The following is a 25,360-nucleotide window of genomic DNA, read 5'->3' as shown; positions in this document are numbered from 1 at the left end:
CTAACATACTGTAGACATGTTATCTTGTTGCACCGTTCATAACTTCTGCTCACCTTTGAGTCACAAAATGCAAATTTTCAAACCTCAAAACATTCATATTTGTCAGGGAAATGATTATAGCCAATGACTGGAACCTTATATTTCCATATGGCTTTCAAATGGCAAATATTTTATATGTGAAGTCTGGGAAAATGTGCAACAGGGAGTTATCTAGCTACAAAACATGCTTTGTATTGCTTGTATGCTGTAAAGGCCTTAAAAAACTTACAGTACCACTAAATATGTTACCTGTAGATAAGAGACACCCCACACAGCACCAGATATGCAGCTATGGTGAAAAAGTAGGCCAACTGCATGTTGTAGGCTGGTGTGGATACAATCACTTCACCATTATAACCACCATAGAACAAGACCGTCTGGTTGAAATAACCCTGTCGACAAAGATATTGTCACTCCATATTCTATAGATCTAGAAAACCAAAGATTTGCATGATGAACACAAGGTTCAGTTCATTAAGGTTAGTTAATGCATCAATGATATCATGAAAGATCTCTAATAAACATTTTTTACTTTTAAAGCTCTAAAAAATTATGATTGGTTTAAGATTCATAAATTATCATTCATTTACTTAATTTACTTAAATTAAATTTACTTTAGTATTTAATTTACTTAAGTTGTGCTCGGGTCATTTTTAGTCTCCCGTACCCGAAATGCTAATGTTATTGCACTGGACTAACATTTACCGACTTTCTGTGAGAGTCTAACAACTTCCCAAAAATGCTTTGATACTTTTTGTAATTTTTTGTGGGGTTTTTTCCACATTGTAACACTTGTGGTGACTGGTAGAAAATGACCGGCCTAAAAAAAATTGCTTATAATCTTTCATTATGCTACATCATCACCAAATATTAAATTCAATCTTTTTGTCAACTTCTTTTCTTTCAATTAGGACCGGTTTTATATTTCTTTTTGGAATTGAGGCCTTATTTATCTGAGCCAGGTTATTATATGAAAAAAATCATTATTTGTGGATAATTTTGACAATTTTACATAAAATCTAAAAAACATTTGCACTGTTTATCACACTAGTGTGCTTTAATGTTTAACCAGGAATTTTTTTTTAAATGTTTTTATTTTGTACAAAATGGCAACACTTTGTGATGTTCCCTGTCAAAAATGGCCTACAAAAAAAAAGCTTATAAATCTCTTGTTATGCTATGTTATTGTCACGGTGTGGGTTTTGTGTCTTGTTCTTGTCTGTCATGTGTTCCCCTGTCTTTGCATGTTTAGCTGTCTCCTGTTATGTTGATTAGTCTTCCCAGGTGTTTCTTATTTACCACACCCCCTTGTTATCTTGTTTAGCTTGGTTGTCTGTGTATTTAAGCCCTGTGTGTTAGTTCAGTCATTGTGAGTTATTGATGTTGTGAGGTTGCATGTTCTTTGTTCTGTTCTGAAGTCTGAGTTTATGTCAAAGTTCTAGTTAATTTAATAAAAACACCGTTGCACTTGGATCCTGCTTCTTGCTTCCTGCTCTGCATCGTAACAGTTATCACCAAATATTGGATTCAATATTTTAGTCAACTTGTTTTCTTTAAATTAGGCCAGGGGCCTGTACCATGAAGGTAGCTGAACAAACTCGGGGTTACAGGATAAGTTTTGAGTTGACAAAACCAAACCGATGCAATCAGGCTTTATTGGTACCATGATGCAGCTCATCAACTTTCTCTGTCAACTCAGGCTTTGATCCTCAAGCTATGATTACTCCACGCGCGCGTGCACATAAAAGAGTGACGTCGACACTGAACAACCAATCGCGGGTCGCGATTTTTCCGCGGAGGAGCAAGAGATAATCATTCATAATTACGATGAATTTAAATATGTATTTCAAGCTCGAAACAATACGGTCTCTGCTGCCAAAGCAAGAGAAGACTGTTGGAGAAAGATTGCTGATTGTTAATGTGTAAGTTAAACAAATACGTTCTATATTTATGTAAAATTATGTATGTGTAGCCTGTATGTGTAGCCTATACGTGTAATATAGCCTATAGCCTATTTTCATAATATATAAAAATGTGCATGTACCGGTACTAAGAAAAATTAATATTCATTGATTTTTAGATGCAACCCCAACTCCAAATGTTCTTGGCAGCAGATAAAGACAAAATATAAAAATATAATTCAAAGTGGTGAGTATTTACCACAACCTTTTATTATTTTTGTGAACATTTTATCACAAACACTTGTTTGCAGAAAACAGAAATAAAGAATTAAATTCAGAAAAACAGAATACACTGTGGCAGAGTAGTTGGCTCTGAGTAGGCAATAAGGGACGGCCGATTATGGATGGGAGCTGGCTCCTCTAAGCAAGTAACACTGGGTAAGTCAAGTGTGCAATACATTACTACTTTTTTAAGTTTTAAATATGGCTGACTGTATGTTCTGCAGTAGAGGGAACAGTGTCCCTGTTGAAGCCAGCACACACACAGTCTCCCACACAGAGGTCAGTATGCAGCAGACAGAACACCAAACATAACCTGCTTTACAACAGTTATGCTTTACATTGGCCTATTTTTATTTATTAGGGTGGAGGAAATGATGAAGACACTCTGTCTGTGTGTTCTCAGACAGTTGCTGATGTGAATGCACTGGGCTTTTTATTATGGAAAACATTTGAATGTGTGGCATAAAGGGACTGGCCCTTACACATCTCTTTTATTGTAGGATTTTTCACAACCTGCCCCAGAAACTGAGGCCTCTACCTCAATGGGCTTCAGAAGAAATGTGTAAGGATTTAAAACCCTTGACATAGATTACAGTCAGTCCTGTGTTTGTAGGAAGTCAAGGAACTTTTTGTGATTTTGATGAGCCTCCAGAAAACTTGTAATGATCATGTTTGTGGTGGAATTATGTTTCAGGTGGAAACAGACTCAGTCAGGGCCCTGTACAAAAGGAGTCTTGAACTAGACTGCACACTAAAGGAGTCTTGAACTAGACTGCACACTAAAGGAGCTGACTGTGAGCTGAGGAGGCTCCAAACAAAATCAAACAGCTGGATAAAACTGATCTCAGTATGTATATATATATTAGTATAACTTATTTAACCAAGTAACACTTTAGTATGAATATTTATTAATGCAACTTTCTCTTGCTCTCTTTCTCCCTCCCATCCCACAAAACCAATAAAACTTTTATTAAGTGTAATATTGTATGGTGATTGCATCTACGTCTGCACCAGCTGGGTGGTCAAGTGTGATCGGGTCAGTGTCATCGGGGAGAAGCTGGTTTTGTGGTGTTTCTCGCTCCTTTCTACTGGCTATATTGTGCAGAATGGCACATGCAGCCACTATCTGTGATGCCCGCTCTGGTGACTCTTAAGGGCCGAACACCATTGAAACGTGCATTTAGGATGCCAAAGATCATCTCTATCTTCAGTCTGGTTTTACTGACGGCCACATTGAAGCGGTGCTGTGGCCCTGTCTGAGGGTCATGATAGGGGGTTATTGTGTAGGTTTTTCTAGCTCAGTTCAAATTAACAATGTTTTGTATTGTACCAAATTTAACTTGCTTTCCTCAAAGTGCTGACACAACACAGACTCACGGAAAATTCGTGAGACAAGCACTGGAGCCAGGCCATTTGGCATCCAAACTTGATCATATATGTTCATGACCACAAGTCATCTGCAGACTGCAGACGAAATGTTTAGTAAATCATTGTTATATCTGTTAATGTTACTATTAATTTAAAGATTCATCTCACAGAAAATAATCATCTCACATATTCACATCATCTCTACCTGAACATTATGGCTGTGATAGGACTTCCTATTAACACAATCTGCCTCATGTTCCCCTAGAGCAGTGGAGATTGGAGCAAATAGACTGCATACATGCAATGACTTGGGAATCCTATCAAAAGATTAACAGAAGTTTAATAAAAATAAAATTTCAAAATAATTCTTAACATGTATTATATTGTATACACTTGTGAAATTTGCTTAAAAAAAAAAGTGTTCATGTGATGTCACCCTATCAATATATCTTACTGGCAATTTTATAAAAGCCCTCTTTTATGGACATGCATGTCAATAAATGTCCGGGGAACACTATTAATGAAACTTTTCATGTACTCCTGCAGAGCGAGGACCACCTTACGAATGGTTTGACAAACCGTGTTTTCCCCTAGCTTCTGTGCGTCACCCACCGTGCAAGAATGTACCACTTGCAAAAAAAACAAACAAAAAAAAACGCAACGCAATATTTGCGGAACAGTAAGTGCATGAATTCGACGTGTTAAATTCTTTATGTGCGGCTCAAGAGGTTCTCAAAGATAAGACATTCCTTCCGCGGAAAATCTGTATCTTTCATACAAGTAACTTTTAGGAAAGGCAAGGGGATTTTGTCTGGCTAAAAATTCTTTCTAGTGCTCGTCAAACAATTTGCGCTGAGATGTCCACCGGATTTGGAAGAAAAGGTGAAGTCATTGCAACAGACACTTGGAATAAGTTACGTCACCTATATGTTTCTTTGCTCTCAGCTGATTGGTCAAACTTCAGTCTGAGATCTTGAATCCAGAACATAGCCTGCCCCGGAGCAGGTTAGCCGTGCAGCGTAAGATACCATGGCAACGAACACAGATTAAAGCCGAGCTACTTTCATAGTACCTAAAACCCAGGGTTGGCGGAAACTAAGCTGAAACATAGCTGGCTAGCCACCTAATCCGGCTTCATGGTACAGGCCCCAGGTTTTGTATTTATTTTTGAAACTGATTGATTGTAGGCCTCATTGATCTGAGATTATATTGGTCAAAAATGACTGCCCATTGAAATGAATGGGAGAATCGAAAATCAAGAGCATGTTCATCATGTTCATGTTCACATATTTACATGTGGGCTTGCAAAAATAAAGGCCTCGGACCTGTGCATGTGTGGATACATGCATACACATGCATCGGCGCTTATACACACATTTATGTGCACAAACAAACTATTTTGCAGGCTTTCTTTTTCACAGACATGAACTTTATTCTCAAATCAGTGAGGCTCAGATCAATGAGGCCTACGATTTATCAGTTCCAAAAAATAAATACAGAACCTGTCCTAATTGAAAGAAAACAAGCTGACAAAAAGATTGGATGCGATATTTGGTGATACAGTAGCATAACAAGAGATATAAGCAATATCTCTATAAGATATAAGCAATTATTTTCAGGCCGGTCATTTTTGACCGGGAATACAAGTGTTATAGGGTTTTCAACACAGCACAAGGGTTAAATATTTAAATGAATACTAACATTAACTTAAATGCTGTAATAAAAGTAAATTATTGTTAGTGCATGCTACTCTCTTAAAAATAAATGTTCTTTATTGGCATTGATGGTTCCATGAAGAACCTTTAACATCCGTGGAGCCTTTCCATTCCACAAAAAGGTTCTTATAGTGGAAAAGGGTTCTTTAGATTATTAAAATGTTCTTCAAACTTAGAAAAGTTATTTTAAGAACTGTTCACTAAAAGGTTCTCTGTGCAAAAAAAAAACCTTCTATATGGCATTGCTGTGAAAAAAAAAAAACCCTTCTTAATTCACTAGCTAATGTTAACAAATTGAACCTTAGTGTAAAGTGTTAATGAATATTAAGTTTGGACTCAATATTAAAACTCACCCCCCCTGTGAGGAGCTCAAGTCCTCTGAACCCTGTGATGCTGCTGATATTGGGCGCATGCACAATTTGTGGGATTGTGATGAAGCAGAAGTTGATGAGGAGGGAGAAGAGGTTGAACTTCAGCAGCCATTTGAGGAACAAGAAGTAGGAGAGGACAGAAGTGCCAAACCTGCCCCCGATCTCCTTCAGGGTGCCCTGCCATACAACCAAATGCTGCCTGGCTGATGCCAAGCTGTCGCGGAATCTGCGGAAAGACTGAAGAGGCGGATTATTAGTCTTGAAATATTATGTAGCTCTTGATTGTGAACCATGATAATAACTAATCTAGATTTAAAAAAGTGCGTTTATCTTTTTACCCGAGACACCTGTTGACGACAGTCAGCAGGGAGGATGGCCTTTGAGAGTTTGACAGAGTTCACTCTATTCCTGTTGAGGGGAGTGTAAGTTCAAGTTTAGATCAAATTTAGCATTGTGGGAAATACTGTAAAAATGTATTATTATAAAATGCGTTAACCTGATTGTTTTCCTCTCATTAAATGACAAAGGTAATGATCGAATTGCTTGAAATCTGCCTCCGGCTGACAGGTCAACCAGGTCTGATACCAGTTCAGATGTCTCTGGGATCACAGACATTCAGTTAGTTCACATCTGAAACAGTCCTTCTTATTGTAGACAATGTAACATATTTGTTCCAAAAGCTTTTCTGTACAATATATACACTATATAAATATACAGTGGCTTGTGAAAGTATTCATACCCCTTCTTTTTTTAACATTTTATGTTGCTGCCTTATGTTAAACTACTTTAAATTAAGTTTTTTTTTTGTCCCACATTAATCTACACTCCATACACCATAATGACAAAACAAAAACAGATTTGTGACAACTTTGCAAATTTATTAAAAATAAAAAACTGAATTAATTACATTGCATAAGTATTGAAACCCATTTCTGGGACACTTAAAATTTAGCTCAGGAGCATTCCAATTTGGCTTGTAGATGTTACTACACTTTAAGTGGAGTTAACCTGTGGCAAATTCAGTTGAATGGGTATGATTTGAAAAGGCACACGCCTCTCAATAAAAAGTCTAACAGCTGAAAATGCATATCAGAGCAAAAACCAAACCATGAGGTCAAAGGAACTGCATGTAGAGCTCAGAGACAGGATTGTATCAAGACACAGATCAAGGGAAGACTACAAAAAAATAATAATTCTGCTGCATTGAAGGTTGACAGAAGCATGTAGCCTCCTTAATCCGTAATGGAAGAAGTTTGGAACAATTAGGACTCTTCCTAGAGCTGGTCTTCTAGCCAAACTGAGCAATGGATGGAGAAGGGCCTTGGTTAGAGTGAAGACCAAGAATGGTGGTGGTGGTGGTGGTCACTCTGGTTGATCATATATGGTGATGGGAGAAATGTACAGAAGGACAAACATCACTGCAACACTCCACAGATCTGGGCTTTATGGCAGAGTGGCCAGACTCAAGCCTCTCCTCAGTGAAGACACATGAAAACCCACTTGGAATTTGCACCAAAAAAAAGCACCTAATGGACTCTCTCAGACTGTGAGAAACATTAATCTCTTGTCTGATGTACCTCAGTTCCAAGCATCATGTATGGAGGAAACCAGGCACTGCTCACCACCTGCACAATACCATCCCTACAATAAAGTGTTGTGGTAGCAGCATCATTTTTCAGATCATTTTTGAATCTAGACAACAGATCAAAAGTCCCTGACAAATATGATTTTTTTTTAAATCTAGAACCCCGGATTGGGCAGAAGGTTCACCTTCCAACAGGACAATGACCTTAAAGGGCACCTATTATGCAAAATTCACTTTTACATGGTGTTTGAACATAAATGTGTGTTGGCAGTGTGTGTACACAACCACCCTATAATGATAAAAATCCACCCAGTGCTTTTTTATAATCCCCATAAATCATAAGCACTGTCTCAGAATGAGCTGTTCTCAGATTCGGGGCAATGTGACGTCACTTTGCACAGGCCCCTCCCACGACTGTTGATTGACACTGCAGTTTGAGCATAGACCCGCCCTGAGTGAGCTGGACACAGAGCCGCTGTAGACAAGAATGTCTCCTAAGCGATTGAGGTGTGTTGTTGTTGGATGTAAGAATGAACATAGCAGTCTTCATTTCCTCCCGTTGTTACTCGAGGATGGATCTGTACTGTTTGTGATCAAGCTTACACTCTCCGGAGCAACAGGACTGATCACGGAAGAAATGAAAGTGAGAGCGCGCTCTTTATCACAGCTCATCGAGTCGTTTTACGGATATAAAGTTTACCAGTTTATTAAGCACCCACTGAAAAGGTGTGTATATATTTGTTTACTGTTAGTTGTAACGAGTGTTTTGTGTACTTTGCTGTGTATGTTGATGATAATGAAAGGGAGAGAGAGAGAGAGTTTATGGATAAGACTTTAATGCGCACTTCTTATACTGTATTTATTCACTCTTACTGTGATTCTCTGGAGTAAAACTAACGCTCATCTTTTGTGTGATGTACAATAAACTTCACTGAACTCGTCAGTATATTTTGGTCATCATTCGGACGGGGTCTGCTACAGCAGGCTTGTATTAATAGTGGATAAAAGCAGATGACAAATAAGTTATAACCATATTTAAACTAAACTATACCTGTTCTATCTCCATACAGCATATATTCTCTGGCTCTGTGGGCATTATTGTCCGACTCCGAGTCGAAATGAACACCGCAACTGAGAGTTTCTGTTTTGATATTATCAGATGAGATTGTCCTGGCTCTGAGTGCGAGCTCATGAGGCTCCGCCCCCTGGGCCGGCAGCAGCAGTTAATTTGCATTTAAAGGGATACACACTAAAACAGCATGTTTTTCTGAGCTCCAAAAAATGACAATTTAAACATGCTGTAAAAAATTATCTGTTGGGTATTTTGAGCTAAAACTTCACATACATACTCTGGGGACATCAGAGACTTATTTTACATCTTGTGATAAGAGTCATAATAGGTGCCCTTTAAGCACACAGCTAAGACAATGCAAGAGTGGCTTGTGGACAACTCTGTGAATGTCCTTGAGTGGCCCAGCAAGAGCCTGGGCTTGAACCCAATCGAACATCTATGGAGAAATCTGAAACTGGCTATCCACTGATGGTCCCCATCTAACCTGACAAAGCTTTAGGGGATCTGAGGAGAAGAATGGCAAAAAATCGGCAAATGCAGATGTGCAAAGCTTGTGGCTGTAAATGCGCTTTAACTAAGTATTGAGTTAGGGGTAAAAATACTTATGCAATTTACTTCTTTGGGATTTTCCTTTTTAATACATTTGCAAAGTTGTCACAAATCAGTTTTTTGCTTTGTCATTATGGTGAATGGAGTGTAGATTGTAATTTAAAGTAGTTTAACATAAGGCAGCAAGCAACACAACAAAATGTGAAAAAACAAAACAAAGGGGTACGAATACTTTCACAAGGCACTATGCTTACCTATATATATATAGTCACTACACTTCTTAACTACACTATTCGTACACTACCAGTAGAATTTTTAGTAAATAAAAAGTAAATAATACATTTATTCAGAAATTAAGACATTTAGTTGATCAAATGTGGCAGTAAAGACATTTCTATTTCAAATAAATGCTGTTCTTTTGAAGTTTCTATTCATCAACGTATCCTCAAATATAATATAAAAAAATCCCCACCTTTTAATACAATAATAAGAAATGTTTGTAGAGCAGCATATTTTATAGATATAGTTATAGATATAAATATCAAGCAGATTCGGTCAAATATGACTTACTGTTTTCAACTTCCTGTCGGATTTCGTTTGCATTAAGCCCCAGGGTTCCCAGAGCTGTGCCATGCTGTGGGAATACACTCATCCTCCTCATCCTGCTGTTTTGATCATAGATTTGTCTTGACAGAGAATAAATAAATTCTGTTTAAATATTACATGTATGTATACATACTCCAGGAACAATAATCTGCTGGGTTTGCTGACCTCATTGGAGGAACAAGGAAGCTGTGGCTTAATTGTAGGATACAAGGTACAAGTGGGCTGTAACTCACTTTATCTTTGTGCCCTGTTGTCCAGGTAACGGGTTTCACCAACCAATACCATTCAAGAGGAACTCTGTGGTCAGGTATTGTATTACATTTAAAAAGATATTCATTAGTTATTCATTAACTGTGACTGTCTTCCAACTCGTCAGCAGCAATATAATGACGACATTTACTGAACAACTACTGTTGTTAACTTTTTGAAGGATTAAACAAATTCATGAACCTTGGCAGAAAGATGTGTTTGTTGTTGTTAGCTAACTGATTGTTAAATCTCTCACCTGGTGACACCATGGGACTTACATGAGCTGTTATTTGATCTGTTCTAATTTCCATTCCCCCATTACAGGGTTAAAAAAAATTGTGTAGTGTAGGCTATGTCAAAAGTCAGAAAAATTCCAGTCAAGGTCATGCAGTTGTTTTTATCTGTCACATTTTTCTTGGATGGCAAGTTTCTCTTAAGGTTTTTGACCTACAGAACGTGTCACTGGTGTTCCACTATTAGCAAGTGAAATAGACCTTATACAGAGCTGCGCCATGATGACAGTTTTGAATGAAAGTGAGGCTGTGAGGGATAGACAGTAGCCTAACGTTACACCGTGTTTTTTTCTTTCTCTTTTTTCAATGGCATCCGCTGTAAAGCTCCTAGATCACATATCATTTTCCACAGCTCCTGTTGTCTGGAATTGTATGTCTATTTAAGTTTCTTAGAAAGATATTTTACAGTATTTCATCAGCTGATAATGCAAAAACACCTTAGACTATAACAGTAACCTGCTTAAAGGGATAGGCCTAACGTTAGTTCACCCAAAAATAAAAATTCTTGTCATTATTTACTCACCTTTATGATGTTCCAAACTTGTATGAGTTTCTTTCTTCCGTTGAACACACAAAAAATATATATTTTAAAGAATGGTAAATTGAAAGATGGCGCTGCTGTTCAAGGTCTATTGTGTTAAATAATAATAATAATAATAATAATAATAATAATCCAGTGAATCAGTACTCCAAAATGGTCAATTAAATCAAGAGATTAGATTAATACTTTTTTGTTATTTAGGCCTATATTTAACAAATGCGTGTTAAATATACGCATTTACAACAATAATATATAAATACAAATACTCTAGGCTATTGTTTTGGTGTTTTGTTCGTTAAGGAATAATTTGTAATTAATCTTTTTAAAAGTAGCCTATGTGACATGTCCAAAATTTGACAAAATGGAAACCAAAAATGTCACAGATAGGCTATGCTTTGTTTTTATTTAGCCTAACCGCTTATGAAGCTTGTGGCGTCTTCTAGATAGATAGCTAACGTTACCTAACTGACATGTTATGATTCAGTGATTTGCAAAAAAAATACAAAAGTCACTTGTCATCGGCACCGCCTACTGTGAGACTGGACTGGAGTAACGATGTGGCCTGCAGCAGCAGCGTCACGATTCACGAACGTATTCAACTTTTCGAGTCACTGTGATGAATCAAAATCCCCACCATATCTGTTTTGTTTGTCACTAATAACTGTTTACCGTAAGAATATTCTCAGGGATGATGACAGCAGCTGATATCGTCCGTCAGGTAACGTTAAACGCTGTGTGTTGTTCTGTTTTGGCGTTTTGTTGTTTGTGTTGCTGCTGTCAAACACACGGAGAAAAAAAGACAACAGTTTAGGCCTAGGCTACTTAAATGAACTGTCAATTAAATTAATGGGAATTGTCGAACACGTTCTTATCACCATAAAAATAAGGCCTAATAATAAACATGTAACAATAATAAAATACACTTCTCACAAAACTACAATGTTCACTTTATTTACATCAGTTAGCCTATTGTTACTGTCATTCTGAAATATTCTGAAAGAGTTTTACAGCTGTTTGAAGGAGAAATTCTAAATAAACGTTCAATTCTAGTGGTAAACTAATCCATGTTTTGAAGTTGGTAAGCGTCTTGAAGAATACTGATTGATTTTACATCAAGCAGTAGATGGCAGTATTGGAACATCTTTTTTTTTTTTTTTTTTTTTTTCCCAGTCTTCTGCTGTTGCAAATAGTAGAAGTAACGTTAGGCATTTATAAAACTAAAGTACATTTTAAAGAAAATTACGTTAATAAGTTCGAATGTAGTCACACAAGAGCTGAATATGAAAATCTCAGTGTATGAATGCTTTTAGTTGAGGTCACATTTACTGGCAGTTTTTTGACACTGGCAGAACAATTACTGTTGAAAATGATAATGGGGTCAAAATGAATGTGTTCATTCTAAATTTTATGAAACCAGCTAAGATAATCTATGCCTTTTCTTCCTTTTAGCATGGCTGAAAAAAACCAAGGACTGATAAACAGAGCTAACGGAATGCTTTGAATAATTCATGCAAATATAAAGCCTTCATTTAGATTGTTTTAAGATATACTTGTTGGAATTATATGATATTATTACACCCCTATTCTGAATTCTATTCTGAATGAACTAAGTACAACGTGCATTTATTGATTTTGCAATGAGGACATCAGACAGACAGACAGACAGACTGGATAGTGTTCATTGCTTTTAGTACTTTCTGTTCAAATTAAACATACACTGAAATACTTGAATGTAATATCAGATCTGGAATGTGATTCTAAAAATCATGTTATTGTAATTGCATCATTACTTTTGCCCAGAAAACTCCAATATATTCATTCCACATCCACACCCACCTCACTCTCCGTCTCTCTTTCAGGGTGGCTGTGTGTAGTTGCAGTTGATAATATTAGTCTGACATATGATTCGCAGGCTTGAGCAAGGGCCAATTAACTGGTGTGAACCTTCAGCTGCAAATCCAGACCCTGCCAGAATCCAGACTGCAGCTGCGTGATGTGTCTGACCTGAGTAGAATGCCTGTCCAAGGGCAAGCCATTTGCACCAACACATGACGGCTTTTCACACTGATCAACTTGCCCTGAAGGATGTGCTGCTCGACGTGCTTTCAGTAAGCTCTCATGTCGCACGGCATCATGTGAAAGGTGTACAGCACATCCAGGGTGGTAGATCCATGGCACTGGCCAGGGCAAAGCAACAAATCCTGCCGACCCAGAATTCCCCTCAGCTAAATGTCATGCGAGCTAGTTTAGTATCACTAGGACTGAATCACGTTGACCCTGCTGCACTCAGACATATTTGTAGAAATAGCTGCATGGGTTTGAGCCAATACCACAGTGCTCCTTCAACACACTTTCTGTCGATCGTTGCGGCAAGGGGTCAAGCCATGACAAATGTCATTTGCTTCTGGGAGACGGCGGAAATGTGCTAGCGCAGTAACCGTTCGGGGCATGGGTGACGCTGCGGCTAGACGAGGCCAGAGGCCATGTGCCACTTAGCAACCAGTAACATTTTGTTGATGAAGACGTAAGCAGTGTTAGACAGCGGCAGGGGTTGATAAGAATGGGGGGTCGTTATGGTGACAGGGAACCAAAAAAAAAACATCATCGGATTAATATGAAGCCTCAATGACTCCTTTATTCTGTCAAAATGATTCATAAAATATTTATGGCAATAATGGGGAGGATTATTCTAGTGCAGTGAAACCCGATCAGAATGGGTAATTGTATCCACTGCCTCTTTGCTGGCTAGCAGAGGGTGCGGCGTGAGAGTAGAGACGTGCCTCTAAATCAAAACCGAATAGTACTCTGTGTCAGTCAGAATGAAGGCGAGGGAACACTCTCTGTCACCGCAATGAGATTCGAGTCAGGGATGGATATCTTGGCATAATTAAATGATCGTGGCCTCTTCCTTTGCCTGGGCGCTTCTTTGATTCATTGTTTATTGTGCGTCACCTCTCATATTTGGCACAGGGAATCTCACATGACCCCTGGTTAGAGCTCAGTGCTGAACAGGAATCGTTTTTTGGTAATTGGAAATAAAGCTAAAAAATATAATATATAAATATTAGATGAAAAACATTTTGCTTTGAAATATTTCCTGGCAACTAACTAAAATAAGTTGAAGTTTAAAGGGCTAGAATGACTAAAACTGAAATAGAAATTAAAAGATTAAAGCTTTTAAGAAATTAAAAGAAATTAAGAATTTCTAAGAAATTAAAAGCTAATACATTAAAACGGTCTAACTTAATTTAAAATATTAATAAATAATATAACAGTATATAAATGATACTGAAACATTGATATGTGTCAGTTCTTACCAAGAGTAAGGAATAAATTGTACTATTATTTTATATTAGCCTACATTATACAATATATTTATTGTATATTTATTATATTTTTCTTTCTCTACTGTACTGCAATTTTCTTTGTTTATTTCCTTTATTTTACAGGACTGTATAGAGCAGATGGGGTGAATTGGATCCGAGCATGACAGAGACCATACTTGTAAGTCAATTCTACATATGTCAAAACGTGTACAACCCATTGGGCCACGGCTCTGACACAAAATTATTAGGTCTGTGCAGTTTGAGTAATTGAGATGTAGAATCAGCATTTGTGTAAAACGCCATATTTTCAGTTTACATAGTAATGGGTTTTTAAATTAAGTCAATTCAATCACACTAAAATGACATTGTTCACCCAATGAATCATTGGCATAGATAAAGGAAATCAGGCCCCATAACTACACCTTTCTGCTGGGAAAAAAAGTATATTTCGCTATCGATGGCCATTCAGAAGTAATGTATTCTGATTCTTTTTTTTTTGCAAGCAATATACTGTAGCATACACAAGTATTTCATTATACAATAGTATATATTTTACCAGTGACAGATTATATTTGGTGGACTCTTTAAGGTGTGAAATTGACTTATATTTTTCCCTGTCTGCTGCTTTTCACATCATAGCTTATGAAGTGTGCGTTCTTCTGGTGCCATCAGCCTTGTCATATGTAATTTTCATCCAGAGTGATTAGTCACATTGCATATTCAGCAGGGGGTCCAGCTGAGTAGCTGGGAATGTTAACGGATAACTCTCTTCAGGTACTCTTTAGAATACATAAAGCACCAAAGTCATCTCTGGTAATCTTATTCTATAACTTTAAGGCCTGGTAATGCTGGTCAAACCTCTAAACCCTGATAGCCACATTATGTCTGTCATGGTGTTTAATGGACAGTCAGAAGCGCAGCAGTCAGTCGGTGATGCTGGGTAACCAAACTTGTCCTTTAAAAACTTCCAAGTAAGCGTGTTCCTCTGTTGCACCAGTGGCTGAAACCAGCATCAGTTAAGAACTCAGGTGAGAGGGAAATTCAACATGGTTTAAGTAGCTTTGGATTTTTTTCCCCCAGCCTATCACCATGAAGGAAGAGTAGATAGCAAGCCTGCCAGAACGTCCCATAGCTTGCTATAAACCACCACCTGGGCTTTAAAGAAAAATGCTTTCCTGTCTCGGCCTTTAAAGGATGAATATTTTACATTTATCAGGACTGACAAGATTTCAGTGACATAATTTATTTGCTCCTCCAACTGAATTTTAAATGCTCGGTGTTTCAAGTTATAAACCTTCTGTCTGAGCATGTGGCTAGGGGAGGTACTTATATCTGTGTTCACATGAATTTGCATTTGTTCTGCATTGGAAAACATTAACTCTGTGCCTCAGCATAGGGAGTTTTGGACGACCTTCCAGCTGCATGCTGTTCCCTTAAATGTGTGTTTTCCAGGAAAGCATTAGATGCATCAGCAGTATGTGCTGGTTTTGTTAGCTGTGAGTTTGTTTCATCTCAGAGTGAAGGAACCTCCTTGGCTCCCCTGATCCTTCACATTGCATAATCGAAGTGGCCACGGTTTCGCAGGCTAATGACATGGTTCACGGGAGGGGGGTCTTGCTCGCTCAGAAAACGTATGCACCAGAATCGGCATCGAAAATGCATAATTTGAAATTCTTGAGCAGCATAATTTGTCAGGCTGTGTGCTCTGTCATTACTCACTGTGTCAGGTCAGGCAAATATTTATTGGGTGCCTTCAATAATAAATGGAACATTGGAGCATCTGTCACTTTGGGTTTGGGAGATGAGTAATAAGTCCGTATTCAAGGGGCCGTGTGGAAGATGTCCTCTGTGCTCGGTAAAGCTCCACTGATACCCCCCACCCCCCCATCAGCTAACCGCCGCCATGGTGCATTAGTCATGAATGAGCTCCAAAATAATATCAAAGCTCATAATGAGGTGAATTAATAAGGTTACAGTATAAGGAATGTGCCTCGGTATTTAAAATGCATCAGTGTTCAATGTACCCTGAATTCCCTCATCTCATCTTTGCACATTTATATTTGCCTGGTTTTTCACTCTAAAAGGGGAACTAATGGCTGCAAATATGAAGCCCGGAAAGTCACACGGTTTACGGCAGCCAATCTTCCGCTCTCGAACGTCTAATGTGGCAGGAGGGGTCGTTATGATAATACTTCTGCCAGCAGTACAACAGTCGGTTTTGCTTTAAGACCCGCCTGTCACGCAAGCCCCACAAGTGTTTGTTTCCCTGCCTAGACTGCTGAGTGAAATCCTACAAAATATAGCCTATGTGGAGTCTTCTCCGCAATATTAAAATTCAACTTCTTTTTCCAGGATCGCTAAAATGCCAAATGTTCAGATTCATGCACTCTGTGAATAAGTGCATAAATGTCAACTAGATTGTAAACAGCCTCCTGTATTATTGTACGGTGGGAATTCAACCTAGATACGGTTCATTTAATTCTGACCAGGTGGTACCTGACTCTACAGGGCTTCAAAACAAACATTCATCATGCGAGTGAGAGCGCTCAACCACTGGCTTAATATCTGTCCCGTCGTGTGCATGTGACCACATGTGAAGCCAGGTCTGCTCTTCTAAGCAGAGAGTCCACAGGCCAAATGCGTTCCGAATTCATCATATTTATCTTTTTTTTTTTTTTTCATCCGTTAAAGCAGAGTGCCTTTGAAAAAACGTCTCCGCTGGTACAGTAGGTTCGTCGCGGCTTTATGCTGCCGATGCCCATTAGTCACACACGTCAGGAAATATTTCCCCTCCGCTAACACAAATACCAGCATTATGCATATGCAAGTTAATTCATGTTCATCCATTATGCCATCATTACTGTGATTAATTCTCATAACAAGCACTGTTGCCTGCAGAAAGCAAAGCCTTGCCCCGCAGTTTCGTGCCATTCGTGAGAATTGCTCAGATGCCGTGGAAGGATGCATGTTTTTTCAAGCAGGCAGCTCATTATCATCTGCGCAGGGCGTGTAATGCTCACAGCAAGCGGGTTGAGTACAAAGTAGCGGATGGAGGGATAGTTAGGGCCACTTGATTAGATCAGTGTCTAAGATCGTTTCATGATCCTGGGTGCAGTTAGGTTATCAAAGTCAGAGCCTATTGCGGATAGGATTGGTGACATTGAGGTCTGATCTCATACTAGTTAAACACAAAACAAGTCTTGTCCCTTCAGCGCTTTCTAACGTTAGGAATGTGCCTTAATTGAATCCAGCTAATTTATACAATACAGATGGTGACTTGCAACGGCATAACCTAAACTGCACTGGCAATTTTATGGCTAATTTGTATTTATATTCTTCTCCTGAAACAAATAGAGGTGGTGTAGATGTTCCATGGGATTGCGAGCTCATTTAGCCGGCAGAATTGATCTTCTCGGCGGCGGGGACGCAGAAGGGGCTTCTCCTGGGAAGTGGTGAAGAGGAGCCGGAGACGTTTCACTTAATTGAAGCTTAAACTTGGCTGCCTCTTTTGCCCTGCTCGCACAATAAAGGCACCTCTGAGCATTGCTGAGAAAAAATGTAGGCTATTTGTTTGGGGGGTATGTTCAGATTCTTTCAGGCCATTAATCTAATTTCTTTTCCAATCCAGATCTCTATTAACGATAACCTTCTTGGCACACGGCTGAATCAGATTTGCACATCATTTGCAAAATTTGAAGATTAAATAAAGCAGAAGTCACTGTAGACACGCAGATACACACTGCACTTTTGCTCATTTCAGCTCTTGGTCAGCTGTGTGTGAGATATTGGCTGACTCCATGCATTATTCATTCATCTAATTATAGAGATATGCATATCTGATTCTGTCTGTTTTATGTCTTGTGGCACCTAGACAAACCTTTAAAGGCCCTTTTCAACAGCTACTATCAGGCCTTTTGACAGATACCAGGCTGTTAAGGTTGGTGATTGAAGTTTGCAGTAAAAAGCTGACCGCTTTTATTTACATGAATATCAGTATAGAGTCAGTTAGAAGTGTCATCCAGTGATATATTTGGGATGTTTCTTTATTAGAGATAGATGGCTGATTAGGTAGATAGATAGATGGATGGATGGATTGGTGGATAGACACAGTCATGGCTGGATAGGTGAAAAGATGGCTAGATAGATAGATCTTTTTATATTATGTATGTGTGTATACTGCTGTTTTCAGCAGTACTCCTTTAACAAGCAGTACATTCTGTGTTCTTCTAAGCCAATCAGATAAGAAGTAATGATCACCAGTGGAAACCTGCATTGACCTGACCTTTGGGGTAATCTTTCTTTAAATTTCCTTTATAAACAAGTGTTTTGGTTTCCTCAGGAAGCATTTGATATCTTATTTCTTTCCTCTTAGAGGAAACAACTTCTGCTTTAAAAAGTTCCTGCTGTGCTCTTGTATTTGTGAGCGAGCATGCAGGCTGTAATGCATGATAAACTTTATACTAGCTGCCGCTAATGTGGGCACAGCTCCCATTGTTCACCATTATGTGAATATCGGTGTAGGAGTTTGTTCAGAGCTTCACAACACACCACATCGTGCATGCATCAAATTAAGCCAACCTGATCCCCAGCAGCACTGAACTCAGTTAATATGAGCAGCAGAAATGGGGAAATTTGTCAATAATCACATGCTCGATCTGTCTCCATTTTCCATTTGTGGGAAATGTTTGCCTCAATGAGGATAATGGCTACTGATTTATCCACATCAAATGGGTAATGGAAGGTTTTTCTTTTAGCTAATGGGAACGTAAACATCATCCATTTGAGTTTATATAAATACACACAGTCAAATGATTAGAAACTCAAATAGAATTTTACTATTAATAGTTGTTAGTTATTTAGAGGTGCACAAAAATCCTACTTTCTGTGTGTGTGGATCAGACATTTTTGGGGACCAAAACCTGTGAAAGGAAAATGGCCTAATAAATATGCTAAATAATGTAAAATGTAAAAAGGGTAATTTTGGGATTAGGAGAAAGAAAATATCATTAGCTCAGTATAAAAACAATAGCTTGCAATGGCAAGCCTGCTGTTAGAAAGAAATATACTATAAAAACTATAAAACTATACATGGCTGGGTTTCCCGAAACCTTCTTAACGCTACGTCGTTCTTAAGTTACACCTTAAGCTGTACCTTATCGTTAATACGTGTTTCCCGAAACGTTCTTAGTTAAGTATACCTTCTGTAAGTCATACGTTCGGAAGGTTGGTCTGGACCACTCTTAGCTTTACCTTATCACTGTTGCAGGTCTATATGAATATAATTCTGAAGTTTTAATACACCCAGACAGTATTCAATTAGGCTAATTCAAGTGTTTTCATGCAAAGAATAAAATTGTCATTACACTGATTGTTGTTAGATTTTTAATTATATTATTATACAATATTATTAATTTAATTAAAGAGCGCTTTTAAAGGCCAGTGAAAGCATAGGCTACTGTCAGTTAAGTCCTATTCGGACGCTAATATTGTTTCTCATGGGCTCGTACGGTATTTTAAACATTTACAGGGCAAGTCGGTGATTTTAGTGCCGTCCGAATCCATAATATCAGTGTTTTTTCTCACCCAACCCACATAAAAATCCCTGGCCAAATTAGTACCTACTGTTTTTTGACAAACAGGTCGTGTGGTAATTTAATTGCCGTCTGAATCCACATCTCTGCGTTTTCAAGAAGAGATTCAAAATTCACTGTTTAAATCCTTTTTGATCACTGTCGAGCACCGTACGTAAGATGTACACTTTTATTACTGAAATGCTTGAAAGTATTTACAAGAACAATATTTCATAGCAGCTCCACCGCAGCGAACAAAAATGGGAAAGAGAAGAAAGCACATAAAATTTTTTAATGGTTATTATGGCAGCAATATACAATTTTAAAATATGTGTAGGCAATGCTATTATAGGCTATTATAGTTTGGATTATTTTTTATAATATCCCATGAGTCCTAGTAAATGCAATTTCAACTATTTCTAAAGTGCTTTTTTTTATTAAGAACACCGCTTTCTCACATAAACAGCCCCTGCAAGAGAGAATAATTGATTCTCGAGCCATCGATATCAACCAATTCAGCACCATCGGACAGCACCGGGTAACGTCGCACGTAAGAAGGTATATCTTAAGCAGCTTCCTAAGGTATAGTTCGGGGAACACACCTAGAAATGGTATACCTTCAGTTAAGTTATACCTTAAGAGTCTTCGTAGCGCGCTAAGAGACAACGTTATCGGGAAACTCAGCCTATAACTATAAAAGAAAATACTATTTAAATTAAATCATTATACTGTATGTGTGTGTATGTATATGTGTATATATATATATATATATATTACGCACACACACACACACACACACACACATTTATCATTTACTTTTAATTTATCTGCAGTGTACGTATATTTACTTTTTAGAACACTATACTTTTTAACTGTTTAACTGAGTTTTCAAAAATCTTACTGTTGGTTAACGGTTTACCAGTTATATTGCATATATAACCAGCATATATAATTATATGCATATAGTTCATATGTATTTACTGTATGTATGTGCTCGCAGTGAGCAGGGTGTTGCACAGGTGGCACCGCAGGTCTTCCTGTCAGTGCTGACAGCTGTTCAATAAGGCCTGATGTGCTGGGCTGCCAGTGCCACATTTATCTTCTGCTCGCATCTTATCTGCAGTGTCTCAGCACTGAGAAAGTGTCAGCCATTAATCAGTTTCATCAGTAGTTAATGCTGCCCTCTGCACCCCCTCTAAACACACACACTCACACTGCTCACCTGGCCTTGTGTTCTTCCTGTTTCTGGCAGTCTGCAAAGACGTAGGAGTTTTCATTAGCTCCTTGTCAAGGTTTTAGTGTAATCCAGGCAGTGGGTTTGAAGCTGCAGTGTGGTTCTGTCTTTCTGTCAATCAAAGCAGCTTCACAACTTTGGAAGGTTGGGGAAGATCAGTCCCATTTTAAAGTTGAGAAGTGTTAAGACTTCTTATTATAGTTCATCTGTCAAATGCCTATTTGTCTTACAAAATACAGATGTAGCTCAGTAGCTCAGAGCTAAGTTTGCAAACTAAGGCTACAGACGCCTCTAACCATGCACGCTCAATTTTGTGCGTCATTGAATTGTGAAATGTGTCAGACCATAACTCATAGCCTAATTAAAGTACAGGTAGCATTTCTCACCATTGCCTCATGGTGCGCTATATAGCTATTGTTAGAGTAAAAGCTTTTTTACAGTCACTTTTGTCTTTTTGTTTTGCTATCATGGTGGAGCAACAGTTTGAAGAGTATCTTGCCAGGCAAGTTAGCTAAATTCAATATATTTTTAGCTACTTACCTGAGTAACAATACATCTGGTTTAATCGTACAGATTTTTGAAGGTCTGAGCTCTATCGCCCTCTAGAGTACTTTGAGGTTTATAACTGTTGTCATGAACAATTCGGCCTAGCCTCTGAATCAGATCAGAGCCCAAAGTGGTTCCACCTGAGAATTTGCTTTTTCCAAATTACCTTTGGAAAAAGCATTACGGCTAACTTGGACCTCAGCCTATCAAGTAATGGCAGTGGCGTCCGTGGCCAGCGTTCAGAGATTTATCACAGTCTCCTAAAGTTTATGCTATACACAGTTTCTTGTGGATTAGCATATTTGTCTTGTGTATAATGTTCTATATTTGGTGTTATATCGCAAGTAAACGTACAGTAGAACTGCAGTGTTTGTGGAATGTGCTTTACTGAGCGGTAAAAAGAGCACAAATTGCTCTGTAGCTGCAGATTACTGGTCACTACAGTGCACATAAAACCACATTTAAGAGTAGATTTGGATCTGTTCATTAAAAAACAGTTTTATTGGGCATACATAGCAGTGATACTAGTCACTAGAAATGTAATTGTAATTTAATTTTTGAAATCTGGAAGCTGTAGAAAGAATGTATTTATGTATTAAATCTTTATATTTTGTTTAGCCTACCGTCATTCATTAAAAAGCGTTATCATTATTAGGCATTTTATTAAGCTATTTACTCACAAAAGCTGTTTATTTAGCATAGTGAAGCCTCTCCTCTATTGATATCCATTTAAAAAAGGACTCCTTCCCTGAGTACCAACAAAGCTGAAGATTTAGCTTTAGCTGTTATGCTTTTTTGGTTAAGGGTGCAGGTTTGCCTTCCAGTGGCTTTGATTCCAATAATAGGTACTCTGTTTTGTTCCTGTTTAAAAATCCTATCAAATTTCTTTATGATGTACACTACAGTCTCCATACCGGTGCGATGACTCCGATCTTCAACCAGATGGAACTGGATAAATTCTGGATGTTCCGATCCAATCTGACTTCTGACCTGTAATGCTGCCTGAATCATAATCATACTGTACACTGTTGGTTCATTGGCCAGAGGAGAACTGGCCCCTCGACTGAGCCTGCTTTTTTCTCCATTCTGTCACCTGATGGAGTTTTGGTTCCTTGCCACTGTCACCTTTGGCTTTTGGCTTGCTTAGTTGGAGACACTTAATATTCAACAATATTATTGATCTGCCTGCATTGACACCACTGTATGAGAACTGAACTGAGCTGGATGATTACATCACTGTTTTCTCCAGAGCGGCTATATATATATATCTGAACTAAATTAATAACTTTTTTACAACAAAAATGAACCATCACTGAACTTACTTAAGCTGGACTATGATGCTATTTTCTTAAAGAAACAAACTTTGTTGCATTATTTTCCTATTATCACTGTAAAGCTATCACTGAAACAATCTGTATTGTAAAAAGCGCAATATAAATAAAGGTGACTTGACTTGACTATAGTTCAAAGACGTTAATAAGATTTTTTATTTTATTTTTTATTATGTTGTTCAAAGAAGTCTCTTCTGCTAAAATATAAATTTCCTGTGATGGCAAATCTGAATTTTCAGTATCATTACTCCAGTCTTCAGTGACAACATCATTCTAATATGATGAGTTGATGCTCAAGAAACATTTATTACTATTATCAATGTGAAAACAGTTGTGCTGCCTAATATTCTTCTGGAAATAATACATATTAATAATACAATAAACATTACATTTTCAGTAGGCCTATTCTTTAATAGGAAGTTCAAAAGAACAGCATTTATTTGAAATATAAATTCTTGTAACAATGTAAATGTATTTACTGTCACTTTTGAGCAATTGAATGTGTCCTTGCTCAATAAAATTATTTTATTTAAAAAACAAGACTATAGACTCCAAACTTTTGAACAGTATAGTGTATGTGTCTTTTAAGTTGTTGCATATAACACTTGGAACATATAGATTAGTAAATTAAACATTTTTCATTATTTGTGTTTTTTTATTTTTTTGAATTGTCTGTTTTGCAAGCTAATTGCTCAGGGGTGCGTTTCCCAAAGCCAACTATGGTCGCAATTAAGTTCCGTCATTACCAATGGAGTTCAATGGAAATTGCAATCATAGTTGGCCAACGATGCTTTTGGGAGACGCACCCCAGTATAGCTTAGCATACCGGTAGCTCATTAGCCTACACGCAAATGGTCAGTAATATGTTTTATACTTTTTTTTTATGATCAGGCATTACCAAACAGCTATCCGCTGGGGTCCTAAAAGGACTCAACAGGCGAATGGAACTTTTATGACACCAAAACTGATCAACGCAAGAGCGCATGTTATCCTTGTGTTTGCAGTGGGTTGGCTGTGCGATTGTGTCTGTGTTGTTGGCATATCCTTATGTGAGTATTTTTCTGGCCTAAAGCATTGAAACGCTCTTGGACTTTTACAGATCAATGTACATTCTCTTTAGGGACAGCACCATTTCACCTACCTTTGGTTACTGTTGTGTTGATTTTTTTCAATACGTTCCTCTCTTGAATTTAATCACAGATACAGTTTTAGAATTTTTCCGTGCCATTTTTATCTCATCTGCTGCATATTGTGACAGTGATTGAAAGCTCAAAATGTTTTAAACAGGGTGGAAGGCCCCCAGTGCAGTTCAGATTAATGTCGCCACCCGGCTATGAAAAATATTAGCTTGAATTATTCATTGCACTTCCTTCCTTTCTCCTCATCATTCATTTATCCCTTCATTTTATTCTGGAGCAATTACTGTAGCCCATGTCCCATTCATCAGTCTAGGGATTATTATTAAAAGGGTTTTTTACCCTTTTGTAGTGCAGGTACAGAGCAGAGGTTGCACCCACCTGCTTGATTTAGGACTCATTCTGCCTCCTCTGAACAATTAATGACCATGTCACATTATCACAAACAGGGAGAACAGAAGCTGGAGGATTTGTTGAGTGTTTTTTCAGCATGTGAAAATGGGCGCTGCAGAATAAATGAGCTCAGTATTGACTTGGATCACACTATTTCCTGCCAAATGCTAGAAAACATAAAACCCTCCCTGCAGTTAAACAGTCTCAGATTCGGGGAGGAAAAGCCGCCCTGGAGGGACCAGTTTCCTAATGCTTCATATGCTTACAGAGAGCAAGCTTTTAAAAGACCGTCAATGCCACAGGTAGCATGCAAAACATGGAAGCAAATATGAGCTTATTTTTAGATGCTATCTGAGCTTGATGACTTAGGTTAATAGGTTTGTGCCTTTTGACAAACCACACTGGATGATTTAGGACAAATATACAGTTGGGATTACATTGGCAGGCTCATGCAGTGTATGTCTTTTCTTTATAATCTTTGATTTGCCCCGGCTGGATATTTCTGCCTCTTTCATGTTTGTGAATTAATTTGAAGTGCTAGGCAACTGAAGCAATTCAGAGAAGAGAGAAACAGTGTTAATCCTCAATGACTTTATGCAGCATGCTGTTCCATCTTTATAAATCGAGTCGCTCACCTATGCTTTCTTTTAAAATGCTGTTGCTATGCTTTTGTGCTGCCTTGTCTCAATTTTCATACACGTAACATTTATCTTGAGCTCAGTGCGACAGCAACAATAATTGGTAAGAAAGCACAGCTGGTCTTTAGTTTCTATTTAGATGATTTTTCTCTTTAGAGAGAAGTTATTTGTTTTTTGTTTGCTCCCATCATGTGTTTCATCAGAGCAGTGTACCTGAGGATAACAAAATTAAGCGAGGTTGAGAAACTTTCTGACAAACATTTTGAATGGTTGCTGGTGCTTTGGGCCTTGTAGTTGCTAGGGTGTTTTGGATAGTTGCTAGGGTATTCGGGTGATTGTTGAGTGTGTGTAAGAGCAGAAACTAAACTGTCTGCTTAATATCTGCTAACACTTTATTGTGATGGTCCCTCAGCAGACATTCTACTGACTATAAGTAACTGCAAGTGTATGTCAACTTATTTTACTAACCCTAACAGTCTACTATTACTCTAATGAGAGTTAGTTGACATGTTGTTGCAAATTAATTAGTTAGTTACAATGTTACTTGTAAAATGTCTAAAGTGGACTATCGAAATAAAGTGTAACCTTTGTAACATTCTTTTCCCTACATATGGC

General features: G+C 38.0%; 1 protein-coding gene across 1 annotated transcript in view; it reads right to left on the bottom strand.

Moving 5' to 3' along the window:
- tmc5 (transmembrane channel like 5) overlaps window positions 1–9,704 on the bottom strand; it is a 12,393-nt gene extending 2,689 nt beyond the window's left edge. The window contains exons 1-6 of the mRNA XM_084111544.1: window positions 9,654–9,704; window positions 9,453–9,568; window positions 6,173–6,275; window positions 6,015–6,084; window positions 5,659–5,913; window positions 289–431 (exon numbers count right to left, since the gene is read on the bottom strand). Coding sequence (XP_083967670.1) covers window positions 289–431; window positions 5,659–5,913; window positions 6,015–6,084; window positions 6,173–6,275; window positions 9,453–9,568; window positions 9,654–9,658 — 692 coding nt within the window. The 5' untranslated portion in view covers window positions 9,659–9,704. The remainder of the gene's footprint in view (window positions 1–288; window positions 432–5,658; window positions 5,914–6,014; window positions 6,085–6,172; window positions 6,276–9,452; window positions 9,569–9,653) is intronic.
- Window positions 9,705–25,360: the final 15,656 nt, after the last annotated feature.

The sequence above is a fragment of the Abramis brama genome (assembly GCF_963993115.1).
Source record: "Abramis brama genome assembly, chromosome: 1".
NCBI classification, from domain to species: Eukaryota; Metazoa; Chordata; class Actinopteri; order Cypriniformes; family Leuciscidae; genus Abramis; species Abramis brama.
The sequence above is the reverse complement of the archived record's forward strand: the minus strand, read 5'-3'. Positions and strand labels throughout refer to the sequence as shown.